General features: G+C 35.6%; 3 protein-coding genes across 3 annotated transcripts; all 3 read right to left on the reverse strand.

Moving 5' to 3' along the window:
* Positions 1-640: 640 nt before the first annotated feature.
* On the reverse strand, positions 641-4240 carry LOC307129266 (uncharacterized protein). The gene is made up of 5 exons (XM_079821523.1): positions 4099-4240; positions 3136-3453; positions 2799-2992; positions 1403-1450; positions 641-1284 (listed from the first exon to the last, which is right to left on the reverse strand). The coding sequence occupies exons 1-5, from the start codon at positions 4151-4153 to the stop codon at positions 1168-1170; spliced, it is 732 nt and encodes a 243-aa protein (XP_079677649.1). The 5' UTR covers positions 4154-4240; the 3' UTR covers positions 641-1167.
* A 2324-nt stretch (positions 4241-6564) lies between these two features.
* On the reverse strand, positions 6565-9022 carry cd28 (CD28 molecule). Its single transcript, XM_079822297.1, has 3 exons — positions 7983-9022; positions 7129-7277; positions 6565-6976 (listed from the first exon to the last, which is right to left on the reverse strand). The coding sequence occupies exons 1-3, from the start codon at positions 8356-8358 to the stop codon at positions 6899-6901; spliced, it is 603 nt and encodes a 200-aa protein (XP_079678423.1). The 5' UTR covers positions 8359-9022; the 3' UTR covers positions 6565-6898.
* A 467-nt stretch (positions 9023-9489) lies between these two features.
* On the reverse strand, positions 9490-11799 carry LOC307129005 (uncharacterized protein). The gene is made up of 4 exons (XM_079821116.1): positions 11681-11799; positions 11094-11393; positions 10697-10821; positions 9490-10508 (listed from the first exon to the last, which is right to left on the reverse strand). Exons 1-4 carry the CDS (start codon positions 11772-11774, stop codon positions 10434-10436), a joined length of 594 nt encoding a protein of 197 aa, XP_079677242.1. The 5' UTR covers positions 11775-11799; the 3' UTR covers positions 9490-10433.
* Positions 11800-14857: the final 3058 nt, after the last annotated feature.

The following is a 14857-nucleotide window of genomic DNA, read 5'->3' on the forward strand; positions in this document are numbered from 1 at the left end:
CATCATTTACTCATCCTCACGTTGTTCCAAACCTGTATGAGTTTCTCTCTTTTGTTGAACACAAAAGAAGATAGTTTGAAGAATGTAGCCTATTTTTTTCCTACTATGGAAGTCAATGGTGTCGTCAACTCTCTGGTTACCAACATTCTTCAAATGAAGCAGTTTTTTTTATGTTTAACAGAAGTTAGAAACTCATACAGGTTTGGAACAATTTGAGGGTAAGTGATGACAAAATTGTCATTTTGGGGTGAACAATTCCTTTTAATGTTTTGTGCAGCCCGCCCCAATCTGTCCAACATAGGTTTCCGATAAGCGGGTGAACGGTGAAGGTTTTCGCGCGTTCAGCCTTTTCAGCATGGCAAAGTGATTTAATTCCACTTTACTTTTATCTGACTCCATTTTATCATGACCTCGAATGCCGATTGGTTATTTGGTCATTTGTATAATAGTTTAACTACACATTTGATTATTGAATCAAATTGCATTTAGTCATTTGAAGAGCAAACACAAATGAACTCCAGCACATTACAATTTGTATGATATTGTGTTAATATTGGCACAGTAATCATTTCCTTCCTAAATAGATGTAGCTAAGCCATGCACATTTAGATACACACAACAAATATGAACTCTCATCTTTCTGCAATTTTCTTTATTTTCTTCACCAAATAATCAGCGCATTGAATTCATCGTTCAATATAGCCTCTGTATTATATATATATATATATATATATATATATATATATAATACAAATGGTCTCCTCAAATCAGTTTGAAAAATGTTATAATTTTTGAAAAAAAGAAAAATTAAGCACTTTTTTGTATTTAACAAAACTGATATTATCATTGATTATTGGTCCATGGGATCAAAATGATAATAAAAAATGCCCAAGCTAGACTTCATATACTTTTAGCTTGGCATAGCTACAATTCAGCATGAGCTTGTACAAGCCAGCAGATGAAACAATCTGCAACAGAGAACAAGAATGGGGTACAGCAGCAGCAATATGCAGATCCAGGCATTTAGGAAAGTCTGTTTTGTTGGGTATAAAGACAATTGTTTTGTCCTGCGGTATTCTTTAGTGTAGCTTAACTATGTTTAATCCAGCAGAGAGTCCTAGAGAAGTTAAAGCATGAGTGAGCTCACTGATTCCACTAGAAATGGGCTCAGACAGTAATCATATGAGAGTTGTGGTTCATATCTCTGTGGGATCCTCCCCGTTTCTGCACTTCACGCATGTCCACGTATTCTGTGTTGTCTAGATCACGGCGCTTTACATTCCTCTGAAACATAGTAAAATCGTTTGTATTTAAAGTATTGTTGCGCCAAACAGCCACAGGGACAGTGCAGACATATTGCATTACGGGCACACAGTCACACACGACAGAAGAAAGCCCTTACCTGCATTGGCACATAGGTCAGAGTGTCAGAAGACTCAGGCTTTGCAACCTGGAGAGGAAGACAAAAAAACGACTAGAATTAATAGAAGAATAACAAAGTGCAGTAAATGGTAAAACTATTTGCGCTATGTGAAAATACGGTAACACTTTACAATAAGGTTTCATTAGTTAAGATGAATTAAGAATGAAGAAGACTTCAGCATTTATTCATCTAAATTAATTTATTACATTTACTAGGCTAATACATTATTGAAATCAAAAGTTGTGTTTGTTAACAATGAACGGTTGTATTTTTATTTACTAATATTAACAAAGATAAATAAATACTGTAACAAATGTTTTGTTCATTGTTGGTAAACTAATGTTATCTAATGAAACCTTATTGTTAAAGTGTCACTGACAATACATTACAATAATATGGTAATATATACATTTGCAATATCAAGCAGTATAATGAGCTGTTTTGTACAACTAAAAATAACTCGGAGCGGATAACAGAAGCCAGAAACATTACATTTACAAATGGCCACACCCGCTCTTATGTGAAAAATTAGGTACCATTAAGGAACCATTAATGCCAATAAGGAACCTTTATTTTTAAAAGTTTAAGGTTCTTGTGGGTTTGCTATATTGTGAATGTAGTCATTCACGCCATGTCATTATTACCGTAATTACAAGATATCAGCGTTCACGTCCTCGTAAAATGAGTAAACTGGGAATTTTCTGAGATTTCCTATTGTACCACCTGACCGCTGCAGATTCATTTAAAGGCTTGTTCTTAATCGGCGCTGTGCATACCATGACATCAAAGTACCGCAAGAGCCATTCAAAAGCAGTAATTTGCTCTCCAATCCCTCTCGCGGGACTTTGATGTCACACGCCGATCGGTCTGTGCAGCACCGCTTCAAGTCAAACAAGCCTAATGCTTGCATCGTAATTACAAGATTTCAACTTGTAAAAAGCTTTCACGTCCTCATTGAGCTCGTAATTACAACTTGTAAAATGGGAATTTTCTGAGAGATCCTACTTGTACCACGTGACCGCTGTACCTGACCTCTGTAGATTTATGTTTAAAGTGTTGTCATAGAAACGCATAATTCTCAGTCCGAGGACGTCTCAACTCAGAATAGAAAGTCACGTGTTGTCATCTCAAAACTACGATAATTACGACATAATAATTTCCGGACAGCTCTGAGTAGAACGAGGTGTTGTCATCTACAAATGACGGTAATTGGTGTGAACGCAGCATGTAGTATATGCACAATAGTATTGCCTCTCCTTCTAGATTAAAATACATCAATGCAACAGAATAGCCTATGTATACAGACACTACTTTTAAGATGGAAGATATTCAGTAGCAAAGACACTAATAACACAAGTACAATCTGTGAATTTACCCTCAATCTGATGTAGAATGCAGTGAGAATCATGCTGTAGAGAGAGAGCATCACCACTACTATGATCAGACCACAGATTAGAAGGGTATACATGTCTTCAGATGAGGTCCTGTCTTCAGGTATATGTTCCTTGTTATGTGTTTTGTTGGAGCATGAACAGTTGGTTTTTAGTGGAGCCCAAAGGTCCTTGCAACCTTGCAATAAAAATCATTTATATAAAGGTTAGTTTTAAAAATGCAAGATTTAAACTAAAGTTTTATATGCAGTCAAATATACAATTTCTGGGTATATAAAACCGGTTTATAACTGTACTGTTGTTCAAATGGAGTGAACTTACCTCGGAAAAGCTTCGTTTTCTGGCCAGTTTGTGTTGTGACTGGTAATGGAGATAATCGGGATATCTCACAGGAAAATTCATTTTTGTGTACGTCCTCAGGATTCATCAAGGTAAATGTGAATGTGTTGGCATTCTGCTGCCATTTACACTTGTCCTGTGCTTGGCTCGTTTGGGAAACCTCACAAACATATTTATCATTCATTTTCAGTTTGGGTTCCAGTTCAAAATTTGCTTCTCCAGAAAGCACGCACGTGACACTGACTGAGCCATCGTCGTTGTACGTATGGTTGAGAGGTTCACTCACATGCCAGCTACAAACTGAGGTACAAATAAGACATTTTATTAATTCATTTGTAGTTCAAACATGTTATATTTTCTTCTTTTTTTTAACGTTGACCATGTTTAAAATGTGACAACCTGCCAACATGTCTAATCTAATATAACCAAGGATTACCTTCATTTGAACATGTGCAGGTATAAAGGAATATTCAGCTATAGTGGATATTCAGAATAAGATCTTTACATGATTAAAAATGAATACAGGCATGTGACGGCTATCTTATTCAGATCTCCAGAACATTGGCTTAATCTGGTTTGAGAAGTCAGGGCTTAAATACACGGGGAGTAATGAGGATATTAATTAAACAACATGTCAATGAAATCAGTAACTAATGGAACAAACAAGTGAACTAATGACAGAGAACAGAAACTCAACATATATGTTACACCTGTTGACTTAAACAAACGTGACCATAAAAATGGAACTCGCCAGCATCATGAATTTTCTGTCTTTCATGCTGGTTTTAGTGATGCTTGAGCCGCAACAATAGGCACTGGTTCAATAATAAAGCAGCATTGCCCATGTAATACATGTACCAACCAAGCATTTTGGAATTTAAGCTGGTCCAATGAATGTAAACAGAACAGTAATTAACAACAGCATAAGAAAAGTTATCTTCTTACCGTTGTGAAGGATCAGAGAAAAGCTGAGATAGAGCAGAGTAAACCTGTCAGGCATGTTAACGTATCCTCGTCAGTTTGACGGAGTGATTGTGGCCGAGCTGCTTCAGTTTATTTTTACTGGAGTGAGAAAACACAGGAAGTATGTGGGTGTCGGTGATCAATATCACCCACAAACATATTTGTGACACAAACATGTGCAAAGTTGATGAAATGATGAGGGGAGACGGCAACATTTAACACTCAAGTTAGCGCTTCATTGTTGTGAGATGAATCATTTTGTGGGATATTATTTAAAAACTGTGATTGAGATTTTACCTTTTAGCTTAAGGTCGAGAGACACGTCTGTCAGTGAGGAAATGAGTGGGCAGCTTTCTTGTAATATGAAGATGTTGAAAGGAAATGTTTGATGCACAACCATGTTAGGAAAAACCCATATCCTACTAAATGAGCAATAAAATAATCTTGATCCAATTACTTTTAAATGCATTTTAGTTTCATATGAAATAGGCTACAATAAAAATATATATATATATGATTCTTTATACTCTATATTATTCACAGAAAACAGATACTTGATTTCAGCAGGTTTTATTTTCTTCATTACCAATAAGCCAAATAAATTAGGCATGTTAATGTCCTAGTTGTGGTGATGGTTGTTTGTGATTCAGACGTATTTATTGTAAATCAATCTATTCTCAGTTCCACATCCTGTTGAAGCACTTACAAATATGAAAGCACAGCAAGTTATCAGGTATTCATGTCCTGTTTTTGTGATGGATAGCTGAGGTTCACAGAACTGGGACATGTTTGTGATGACTTTGTCACATTTTTTTCTTCTTCGTGTCTTGGCAAGATGAAAAATAAAGAAGACTGATACTGACTTGTTTTTACTTATAAAAAGCCATTACCATCTGTTATATACAGTACATGTTATATATATATATATGTATATGTATATGTATGTATGTATGTATGTGTACCGGTTCAAAAGTTTGGAAACATTACTATTTTAAATGTTTTTGAAGTCTCTTATGCTCATCAAGGCTGCATTTATTTGATCAAAAATACAGTAATATTGTGAAATATTATTGTAATTTAAAATAATCTATTTTAATATGCTTTAAAATATGATTTATTTCTGTTTTGTTAAACTGAATTTTCATCAGCCATTATTCACTGTCACATGATCCTTCAGAAATCATTCTAATATGCTGATTTATTATCAGTGTTGGAAACTGCTTAATATTTTTTTGAAACCTGTGATACTTTTTTCAGGATTCATTGATGAATAAAAAGTTTTTTAAACATTTATTCAAAATATAAATATTTTCTAACAATATATATCTTTACTATCACTTTTTATCAATTTAACACATCCTTGCTGAATAAAAGTATTAATTTATTTAAAAAAACAGACTCCAAACTTTTAAACGGTAGTGTATATATTGTTACAAAAGATTTATAGTACCACAGGTTATAAAAACAAATATTAAGCACATATTTAACTGTTTCCAACATTGATAATAATAATAATGATGATAATAATAATAATAATAATAATAATAATAATGTTTCTTGAGTAGCAAATCAGCATATTATAATGATTTCTGAAGGGTCATGTGACACAGAAGACTGTATAAAGGCTGATGAAAAGTCTACTTTGCATCAAATAAATAAATTATATTTTTAAGTATATTCAAATAGAAAACATTTCTATTAAATTGTAATAACATTTCACAATATTACTGTTTTTCTGTATTTTTGAATCAAAAATATTTTGATTTTTGAGCATAAGAGACTTCTTTCAAAAACATTAAACATGTTTCCAAACTTTTGACCGGTACTGTACATCCCTGTTAAAATTGTTTGGGTTTTGAGATGAAAAAAATGTCTGATGTGATATTGAAACCCACAAAATTCAGGTAACAAACTAATAGATAAGGGAAAAACTAATAAAAATAAAAAAAATCTAAAAACTTACAATAACCTGGTTGCACAAATGTACACACCCCTCAACTAAAACTAAATTGAAGCACCTTTTGCTTTTAGTACAGCAGCCAGTCTTTTTGAATGAGTCATGTCATGTCATGTCATGTAGCGACTTGAATATTATAATTACTTTTTCTGTACAGGTTGAATCAGTTTGGTTAATTTCATGCCCTATTAAAAGGGTGTGCACACTTATGCAACCAGGTCATTTTATGTGGGGTTTTTTTTCTCCTTCTAGCTTCTGTTTGTTTGTTACATGTATTTTGTTGGTTTCAAAATCACACTAAATGTGGAAAAGTACCAATTTTGCCATTGGTGTGTGAACCTTTTTTTATAGCCACATTTACTAATGAGGTGGACTGTATCATAACCACAAAGTATTATTCTAGAAAACAAATTATGAAACCATCTAGATAAGAAATAATAATGTATTTGTTTACTCGAAGAAACAGTTGATCAAACATTATTTTTGTTTTAAAACATGTTTATTTCATTAATAAAATTTAAAGAAAACAAAACAAAAAAGAACAATGATCAAACATTAATACATGTGAATACATGCAGGTGAGAATACATGTGAGTACATGCAACTGTAACACATGAGTACATGTCGATACATGCAGGGAAAATTAACATGTAAATACATGCAGGACAAAATGACATGCAGGTACATGCAGGTGAGAATACATGTGAGTACATGTAACTGTAACACATGAGTACATGTCAATACATGCAGGGAAAAATGACATGTAAATACATGTAAATAAAAGGACATGCGGACACATGCAGGTGAGAATACATGCATTCAAACCTAGAATTTCATATAGCTCTCTTTTTGTGAAAGCATCGGCGCCATAGATGATGAACCCCTCCATTTGCAGATGATCATCTGTGTTATAGAGATAAGTGACTCTTAGTGACATCTATTCACGTTATTTTCAAACTCTAAACTTGAGTAAATCTATCATAAACTCAGCATTAAGCCTACTGGTGACCTGCCATGCTTCTTTTAAAGCAAATCATTATAGACATATTTCTCACCTGTAGAATAAAGCTGCAGGAAGTGATGATGAGAATGGCATATAGCAGTGGAAGTGGTCCCACATCACTTTTGACAGCTTCCCATTCGGAGGTCTGCCTCTGGCTTTGACTTTGGTTCTGGGTTGATGCAGTGGGGCAGTTTGGGGTTTCTAGAAAAGAAGATCAGTGATTACTAAAGTTGCCCTCTGGATGGCACCCTAGCCCACTCAATACCCCTTTCAAAGCACTGAAGCCCTACAGTAAGTAGGCCTATGTGAATCATTTTTCTCATTTAAATGTTTTATACAAAGATCAGACTTTTGATGAGGCTTTGTGCGTTTTGAAAACAGGAAGCCGTGGCATTTAACTGCTACCTTCTCATCTTGGGTGATTGTTTTTTTCAGTTCTTTTATTCTTTACGAGCTTACGTTAGCAGCCTTTCGTCATAAAGAAATCATTTTCAAAGAAAAACATCATTCACACGTAAAGTCAAAGTTTCCATGGGTAATATCACAATGTAGAGCACAAAGTGCTGTAAATTTGAATGTGCGGGGTGGCCCCATTTCCACCCACGTGTCTTCAGGTGACCACATCATTTCCTTCTTCACACATTTATAATATAGCCTGCTCTCTGGCTCCCTCTAGAGCTTTAACAATGAACAATGGCTAAGGCTAAGGTGAACCTTATATCAGATTTGCTATTAAAACGTATGTTGGAAACATATTGGGATAAAAAAAAGTATGATAACGTATACTTCATTTTATTCAAGTGGCTTCTAAAAAGCTTCTAAGACGCAGAACTCTGCGTCAAAAACAGTGTACAAAAAAATGTGAAACTGTGGGAAAACCACATGCAAGAGACTGAAATCACTAACCTTGTATGTAAACAACAGTGCCGTTCCCAAGCCCTCTGAGATATGGAGGTGGGAAGAGAATCTCGATCTTACAGCGATAGAGGTCTGTGTCTTCCCCTCGGAGGCCAGTGATGATCATATCCACTCTTCCAGAGCTAATATTCCCTCTGCAATTAACTGTGCCGTCTGTTGTAAAGTAGGGCTGGGAGAGGTTGACAAAAGCGCTGCAGATCCTCTCTTGGCTGGGTAACCCTTTATACAGAGTTATCTGCATTTCCTCTGGCTTTGATTTTGCACTAAAGAAGCAGTGGAGTGGGACTTCTCCCTCTTTTCCTTCCACTCGATAAGGCTGAGACACCCGCAGAGCTGGAAACAAAACAAAAGAGGAATGAAACATCAGATGTAGCCTGAATACTCACTATACTTATCTTTATTCTTTTTAATTTTGGTGATTATTGAGCTTAATAACGTTCATTTTTTTAATGAATTTAGTTTTAGAATTTTAGGTTCACATTAAACTTAATTATATTCCAACAGGAATTCTTGCTGAAAATAAGGATCTGGGTCATGTTGGAAGTTGTAAATATGGGCCAAAGTTTGACCCGCTTCAATTTAGCTGCATATTAATAGCAACATTTGAACTGTCAAAAAAAAAAAAAAAAAAAAGAGAGATTATTATCAAAAATTATGAATAAAATGTATTCAATCTGACTAGCCACACAGCCCACAAGGGTAAAGCTGTTACTATCTATCTGTGCCTGAAAAGCAAAGACACAACAACAAACATTTGAAGCCCAGATAGGGTACTTACCCAATCCCAGCGGGGTATATATTATAAGGATTCTAATAAGTGTGATAATCATTGTGTCATGTAATAATAACTGTGGAGGTATCCCCCCTGTCTCTTTATACTTGAGTGAGTTCTGGAAAGCTTCGTGACATCAGTAACGTGGCAGGAAACCTCAAGCTGACTGCAAATGCCCGTAAAGTGCTCAAAATTTTGCAAGTAATGTAGCCAATTTGCACAATATGTGTAATCAAGGGGAAAAAAAGTCGAATGAGCAGAATGAGACTCGAGCAAAAACAGTACAATAGCAGTGGAACTGGAAAATTTGGTTAAGGGTGTGGTTTGACTCTCAGCCTATCATATGGCCCAGTGGTCAAGAGATTATTTGAATTGAATTTGGGGAAAATATCGAAATCAGATAAACACTTGAAAGCCGATTTGGCACTTTCCAAATGAGTACAATAAACTGGTCAGCATACTGTATCTGCTGATCACTTGTTCATTATTGCATCATATCAGATTATAAGGAGTGTTGGAAAGTTATGTCTCTTGGGAGTGCTGTCATTAAAATGGAAAGACAATCAAATATCATTAAGTTTAATCTGAATTTAATTATTGTATCACAGTATCAGTTTTTTTTTACTTGCATTACAATTTAAAGAATTTAATATACATTCAACGTATAATGTCTCTTGGAAGCGCTGTTCATTAAAGACAAAAAATGGAAAGACAATCAAATATCATTTAGCTTAATCAGATTTTTATTATTGTATCAAAGTTTCATACTGTTGGGTAACACTTTACCTGCTATGTTTTTACATTACAATTTAAAGCATTTGACATAATGCATTCATTGTGCACTCACTGTACATGTTGTTCTGTGAAACTAAGATTTGCATTGGCCACAAAGGTTAATGTTATCGTTAACATAAACACAATATACAGATCCTGCATGTGAATCTCACAAGACATTTTGCAGAACGATGGTTACCGCCACCCACCACCCTACTCTTTTTTCCTGTCATTTCCTGTCTCTGCTGTCACTAAAAAAAATTATACTGATATGATATAGTAGCATACACTCTTAAAAACAACCCAAGTCGGGTTGAAAATTGACAAACCCAGCAATTGGGTTGTTTTAACCCAGCAAGTTTAAGCAAACATTTAACCCAGCCGCTGGGTTAAAACAACCCAATGGCTGGATTTGTCCATTTTCAACCCGACTTGGGTTGTTTTTTGTTTTGGGGTGTTGCTATTTACACTGGTGCAGGTTTGCATATTTCTAATAGTCAGTGTAATTACAGATACAGTGCTTGTAATGTAGTTGTAGCCACAACAGAAAATGAATACATGCATACATGTGCAAATAAATCTTGCTTGTATTTTTTCTGTAAATGAATTCAAATCCTACACAAGTCACATTGAAGAAATGCCAGAATGAAAGATGTTTGCACCAATGAAACACAGGTTTCCATTAAAGTCAGGGTGTAGTGTTTCAGTGTAAATATATACATACATATGAACATACATCAGCAACAGATACAAGAACAATTAGTAGATCTGTTAAATACACTGGTCTGGTGTGGCTGGCAGTATTGCTCAGCTGACTGAAGGTACAAATGTAACAGTCAATGGAAGATGTCACGTATTGCTACATTGGTGATATTTGCTGGATGCTGAGCTCATCAGCGTCGTCTGAATCCTCTTGGTCTCGTGTTCATGTAGGGGTTCTCAGGTGGCTCTGTCTTCTTGAGTTTACGCTGGAATAAAAACAGCATATCAGTGATTTCATAGTGCCAGCGCATGAAGCAATTTTTCATTCTTGATTTTGTGAGATTGCAAATATGAACTCTTTGATTGAGCGTTGGTTGGGTTTATATAGGACATGTCCTTGCTGCAAAGACCTGCGTGTGCGGGTAAGCGTGTGGTTGCAGATGTTGATACTCACTGCTAGGTAACAGCTGAAGACTGTGATGAACAGGTTGTAAAGAATGATGGCCCCAATGCCAATAGTAAGTGGCAGTGTCTGCTCAGTGGGGCAAGGGGGAGATGGTTCTTTGGGCTGCTGAGCATCTGAAAGCATAAATAATATGAAATGAAACCAATATATTTATGTAATTTACACTTTCTACTATAAAAGTATTGTTTCAGTATAATATTTCAGTATATCTTATGCCATAATCTGCATCGCTTCAACTCATCAAGCGAAAAAACTGGTTTAAGATCTGACCAGGTTGGGAGACCAGCAGGTTGGTTTAAGCAGGGGATGTGACCAATGACTGCTGAGTTTTATCACTAATACATTTAAATGTGAATTAAAATGATTGAATTGCATCTTGTGTTACCTTTAATGAGCAGTATAGTCTGGGACGTGCGCATGTCAGTGTGGATTGTGCAGCAGTAGAGTCCTGTGTCATTGGCTTTAGTCCTTACAATCTTATATGAGAGAGTGGAGTTTTGTTTGGACACCTGAAGCGTCTGCCATGATTGATGAGTGTTGTTTATCATATCTGAGTGCAGTTTTGTATCTCCCTTGTGTAGACTGATTGGAATGGATGGATAGAGTTTTTCGTCCTCTGCAAGCTCCGGGCAGGACACAAATGCTGTTGCATTTTTATCCACTCTTATTATTTGTCTTTTACTACCTGAAAGGTAAAAGCATATACAGTGTGCACATTTTGTTTTCGAAAGACAGAGATTGAGGATGTGGTACATGCAGGGAGTGGAGTCGGCAGGTTCCTCCACTGTTGATTTGTTTCTCCAATGCAACGTTTTATTTTGTAATGTTAATTTCACTATACGTTATAAAACCTCTCTTTTTGATTAATATTCTGGAGATACTCAGTTATAAATCTCCACGAGGACACATATGCTGCATGCGACATAAATCAACCTGCACAACTGAATTAAGAAGCAACAGAAATTCTCAAACCTTTGTCGAGACAGCAGTTTGAGGAGGATTCAGTGAGTTCAGGATGGAAGAGGGTAAGGAGAACAGCCATTGCAATGATCCACTGCTCAAGCATTTCTGCACTGCTGCTCCGAGCACGTGAAAACAGGGAAATATGACTTCAGAACTTTTACAGACAGATGCACGAGTCAGACGGGCTGAGGGGGCGGGGGCTGTTTCCTACCTGCGTCACAATTCAACACAACAAAGTACTGAGGAAAGCAACCACATATTTGACAGGGATCTGAAAAGGTTGAGCTTTGCATAATTTTTTTTTACAGGAGAAAAATTAAGTCTTAAAATGAAGTTCCCTTATGGTTATCTTCTTTTGATATTAATGTAATAAAAACAGTGAGGATAAGATTAAAATTGGCAAAACTTCTACGATTTGAACAACGTTTCACTTTATATTTCAGCATAAAAGAAGAAACATAGCTGCATAACCAGCAATTAAGGGGCCAAGCACCAAAAAGCAGACCCATAATCATGAAAACAAAATCATAGATACAATTATTTGTAATGTGATTTAATTGTTTATAACTTATATCAATATGCAAAAATATTGCAGAGTTACAGCCTCAGAATGAGTTTAGCATCATGTTTGTTGATGTGTTTTTCCAGAGGGGTTTGGTCCATCAAAAAACTTTTAATAACTTTTTGCCAGCATGGTCTGAAGATTGGTCGAATTTGTTGAAAATTGAACACTCATCAATAACTCACAAACTGCATCCGAAATTGAATACTTCCCTACAGGGGCTGCGCTAGAGAATTTTGAACGCAGGTGCAATTATATATTTATAAATACTATTAATAAATATGAGCAAAACTTGGCCACTCAATTTTTAACACAATTTAAGTTTGTGATAAGATAAGAACAAGCACACAATTGATTATTGAATCAAATATTCTTTAAGATTTTGCATATTCATTGAACAAAATTTCAGTCAAGGACAATATTCCATTAAAAAGCATCCATAGCACCCGGGGAAATATCAGTATTCACCAAATTGGTGACAACAATCACTTACTATTTACAGTCTTAAAACAGGACAATGCGACGGTTGTTGTGATTGATGGAAAATGCATCAATGATGTGTTGAACATCCAAAGCCTTCGCTCTTTGTGCATTGATTAACTGCCGTCTCTGCATCCGCGGCGAACCACGAGATTGCTTACTTGGCAGAAGGAACCGCTCCATTTTCTCCATCACATAAACTGAACAAAATTATAAACGCAACACTTTTGTTTTTGCCCCCATTTTTCATGAGCTTTTTCTATGTACACAAAAGGCCTATTTCTCTCAAATATTGTTAACAAATCTGTCTAAATATGTGTTAGTGAGCACTTCTCCTTTGTCGAGATAATCCATCCACCTCACAGGCGTGGCACATCAAGATGCTGATTAGACAGCATGATTATTGCACAATAAAAGGCCACTCTACAATGTGAGGTGGATTATCTCGACATAACATCACAAACAAATGTCATAACCTATTAAAACTTTTATTTCATATTATTATAAACATTGTTTTCATATAATGTATAGGGGAGAGCGGGGGGAGAGTTTGTGTAAATCCACTTGGGGTTCAGAGTATTTATTTTTTCCCACATTAATTGCACACATGTCTAGTACAATTATGTGGTTTTGTTTCATTAATACAGTGTATACTTTTTTCTTGATTTACCCCGAAAGAATGGAAGTGAAATGTGACAACATGCCCCAGGTGGGGTACATTGTAACATGTGGTGGGGCACAATGTAACCTGACCAAATGACAGCTTAAAATGTTACCTAATATAATTAAAACAAATATCCAAGACAAACTAAAATATTTTGTCAACAAAATACAATTATTAACTTTTAAAAATAAAATAATAGCCATTTTTTTAATCATTAAAAATATACACATTTTTGAGTTTGACAACAAACACATCGCCGCTAAATACAGCTATACAGCATAGTTCAAAACATAATAATAATTAATGATTTCTGAACATTAACTCTGTCATTATTCACCCTTTTCTCATGGTTTCTCAAAAGACTTCATAAAAGTATAGAATATAATGGCATATTTCTAATAGGGGCTCATTGTAATGCAGTTACAATGCACCCCATCTGCACAATTGGGATTTAAATTGCGGCTTGTGTCGTCTGCTGTTAGATCAGCGGATTTGTCTTATTTTAAATAAACACAAAAAACAGAGAAGAAAACTAAACTTAAGTAAGAAATTTACTTTTGCTATGGTTAAATACATGTTCAGTGATATCTTCCAGAGATTTTTTAATTTTGGCGCTATTTTTTCTCGAAATAATGTTGATATGGCAACTAGTAAATACAAGTTTCGTCATTCTTGCATGTGTGGAAAGTGTTAAACCATGCGTGTTACAAATAACCCCTCGTTAGGTTGTGCCCCGCGCTCCCCTATCTTTTTTATTTTACTGTATGTATTTATGAAAATGAGTAGCCTATGTGTTATACTTATCAATGTTAAGATTCTTTTTTAATATGCCAATAGAAATACTGCAGGCTTTCTTCAGGTTATAACTTTATTAAAATTAAGCAAAACAAACTGACAAATGTTTACGTTCACTTTCACCATCACTTATTTGCGAGCTTGTAGCAGGAATCTCATTAGTGTGAACGAGAACTTTCAAAGCCATCTTCTTAGCGTCTTCTGGGATTTTTCTCTCAACGGTTCGTTTCTCTCAAGTCTGTATTCGAATAGTCTCAGCCTCAGACGTCACTCCCACGGACCATTGGCTGAACGCCTAATGCATATGGCACACTTATCTGGAAACACTTCAGGAGTTTAGAAGTCGTCATCTGATTGGCTGAATTCTACAGGATGTCCGCGAGATGTGAATGAATAATTGATAGATGCACACTGGTCTATTATTGTAGGGACATCAACTTTACATTTTCACGCCCCTAAACATGATGCGGAACAAAACGACCTGTGATTGGTTGTGTTGCGATGTCTGTCCTCAGTCTGAAGGTCTGGCTATGCGAGACTAGTATTCGATGCATCCTCGATATCAAAAACACATCCAGGTACTTTCATGCGTCCTCTGTACTTGTGTACTTGAGTATTGGAATTGAACTTCGACAGTTGATGATGTATACGAGAATACAAGGACACAAGATCGCTTAAAAACGCA

The sequence above is a fragment of the Gobio gobio genome (genome assembly GCF_949357685.1).
Source record: "Gobio gobio genome assembly, chromosome: 7".
Lineage (NCBI taxonomy): Eukaryota > Metazoa > Chordata > Actinopteri > Cypriniformes > Gobionidae > Gobio > Gobio gobio.

Bases quoted from the DNA above. Each gene is read 5' to 3' on its own strand.
- LOC307129005 (XM_079821116.1), bottom strand. From the start codon at position 11,774: ATGCTTGAGCAGTGGATCATTGCAATGGCTGTTCTCCTTACCCTCTTC. The intron at 10,822-11,093 runs GTAACACAAGAT...TTATGCTTTCAG, and splicing joins GACTATACTGCTCATTAAAG to ATGCTCAGCAGCCCAAAGAA. The intron at 10,509-10,696 runs GTGAGTATCAAC...TTTTTATTCCAG, and splicing joins TCTTCAGCTGTTACCTAGCA to CGTAAACTCAAGAAGACAGA.
- cd28 (XM_079822297.1), bottom strand. From the start codon at position 8,358: ATGTTTCATTCCTCTTTTGTTTTGTTTCCAGCTCTGCGGGTGTCTCAG. The intron at 7,278-7,982 runs GTTAGTGATTTC...CTTCTTTTCTAG, and splicing joins CACTGTTGTTTACATACAAG to AAACCCCAAACTGCCCCACT. The intron at 6,977-7,128 runs GTGAGAAATATG...TCTATAACACAG, and splicing joins CCTGCAGCTTTATTCTACAG to ATGATCATCTGCAAATGGAG.
- LOC307129266 (XM_079821523.1), bottom strand. From the start codon at position 4,153: ATGCCTGACAGGTTTACTCTGCTCTATCTCAGCTTTTCTCTGATCCTT. The intron at 2,993-3,135 runs GTAAGTTCACTC...TTTTATTGCAAG, and splicing joins GAAAACGAAGCTTTTCCGAG to GTTGCAAGGACCTTTGGGCT. The intron at 1,451-2,798 runs GTAAATTCACAG...CTTCCTCTCCAG, and splicing joins CATTCTACATCAGATTGAGG to GTTGCAAAGCCTGAGTCTTC.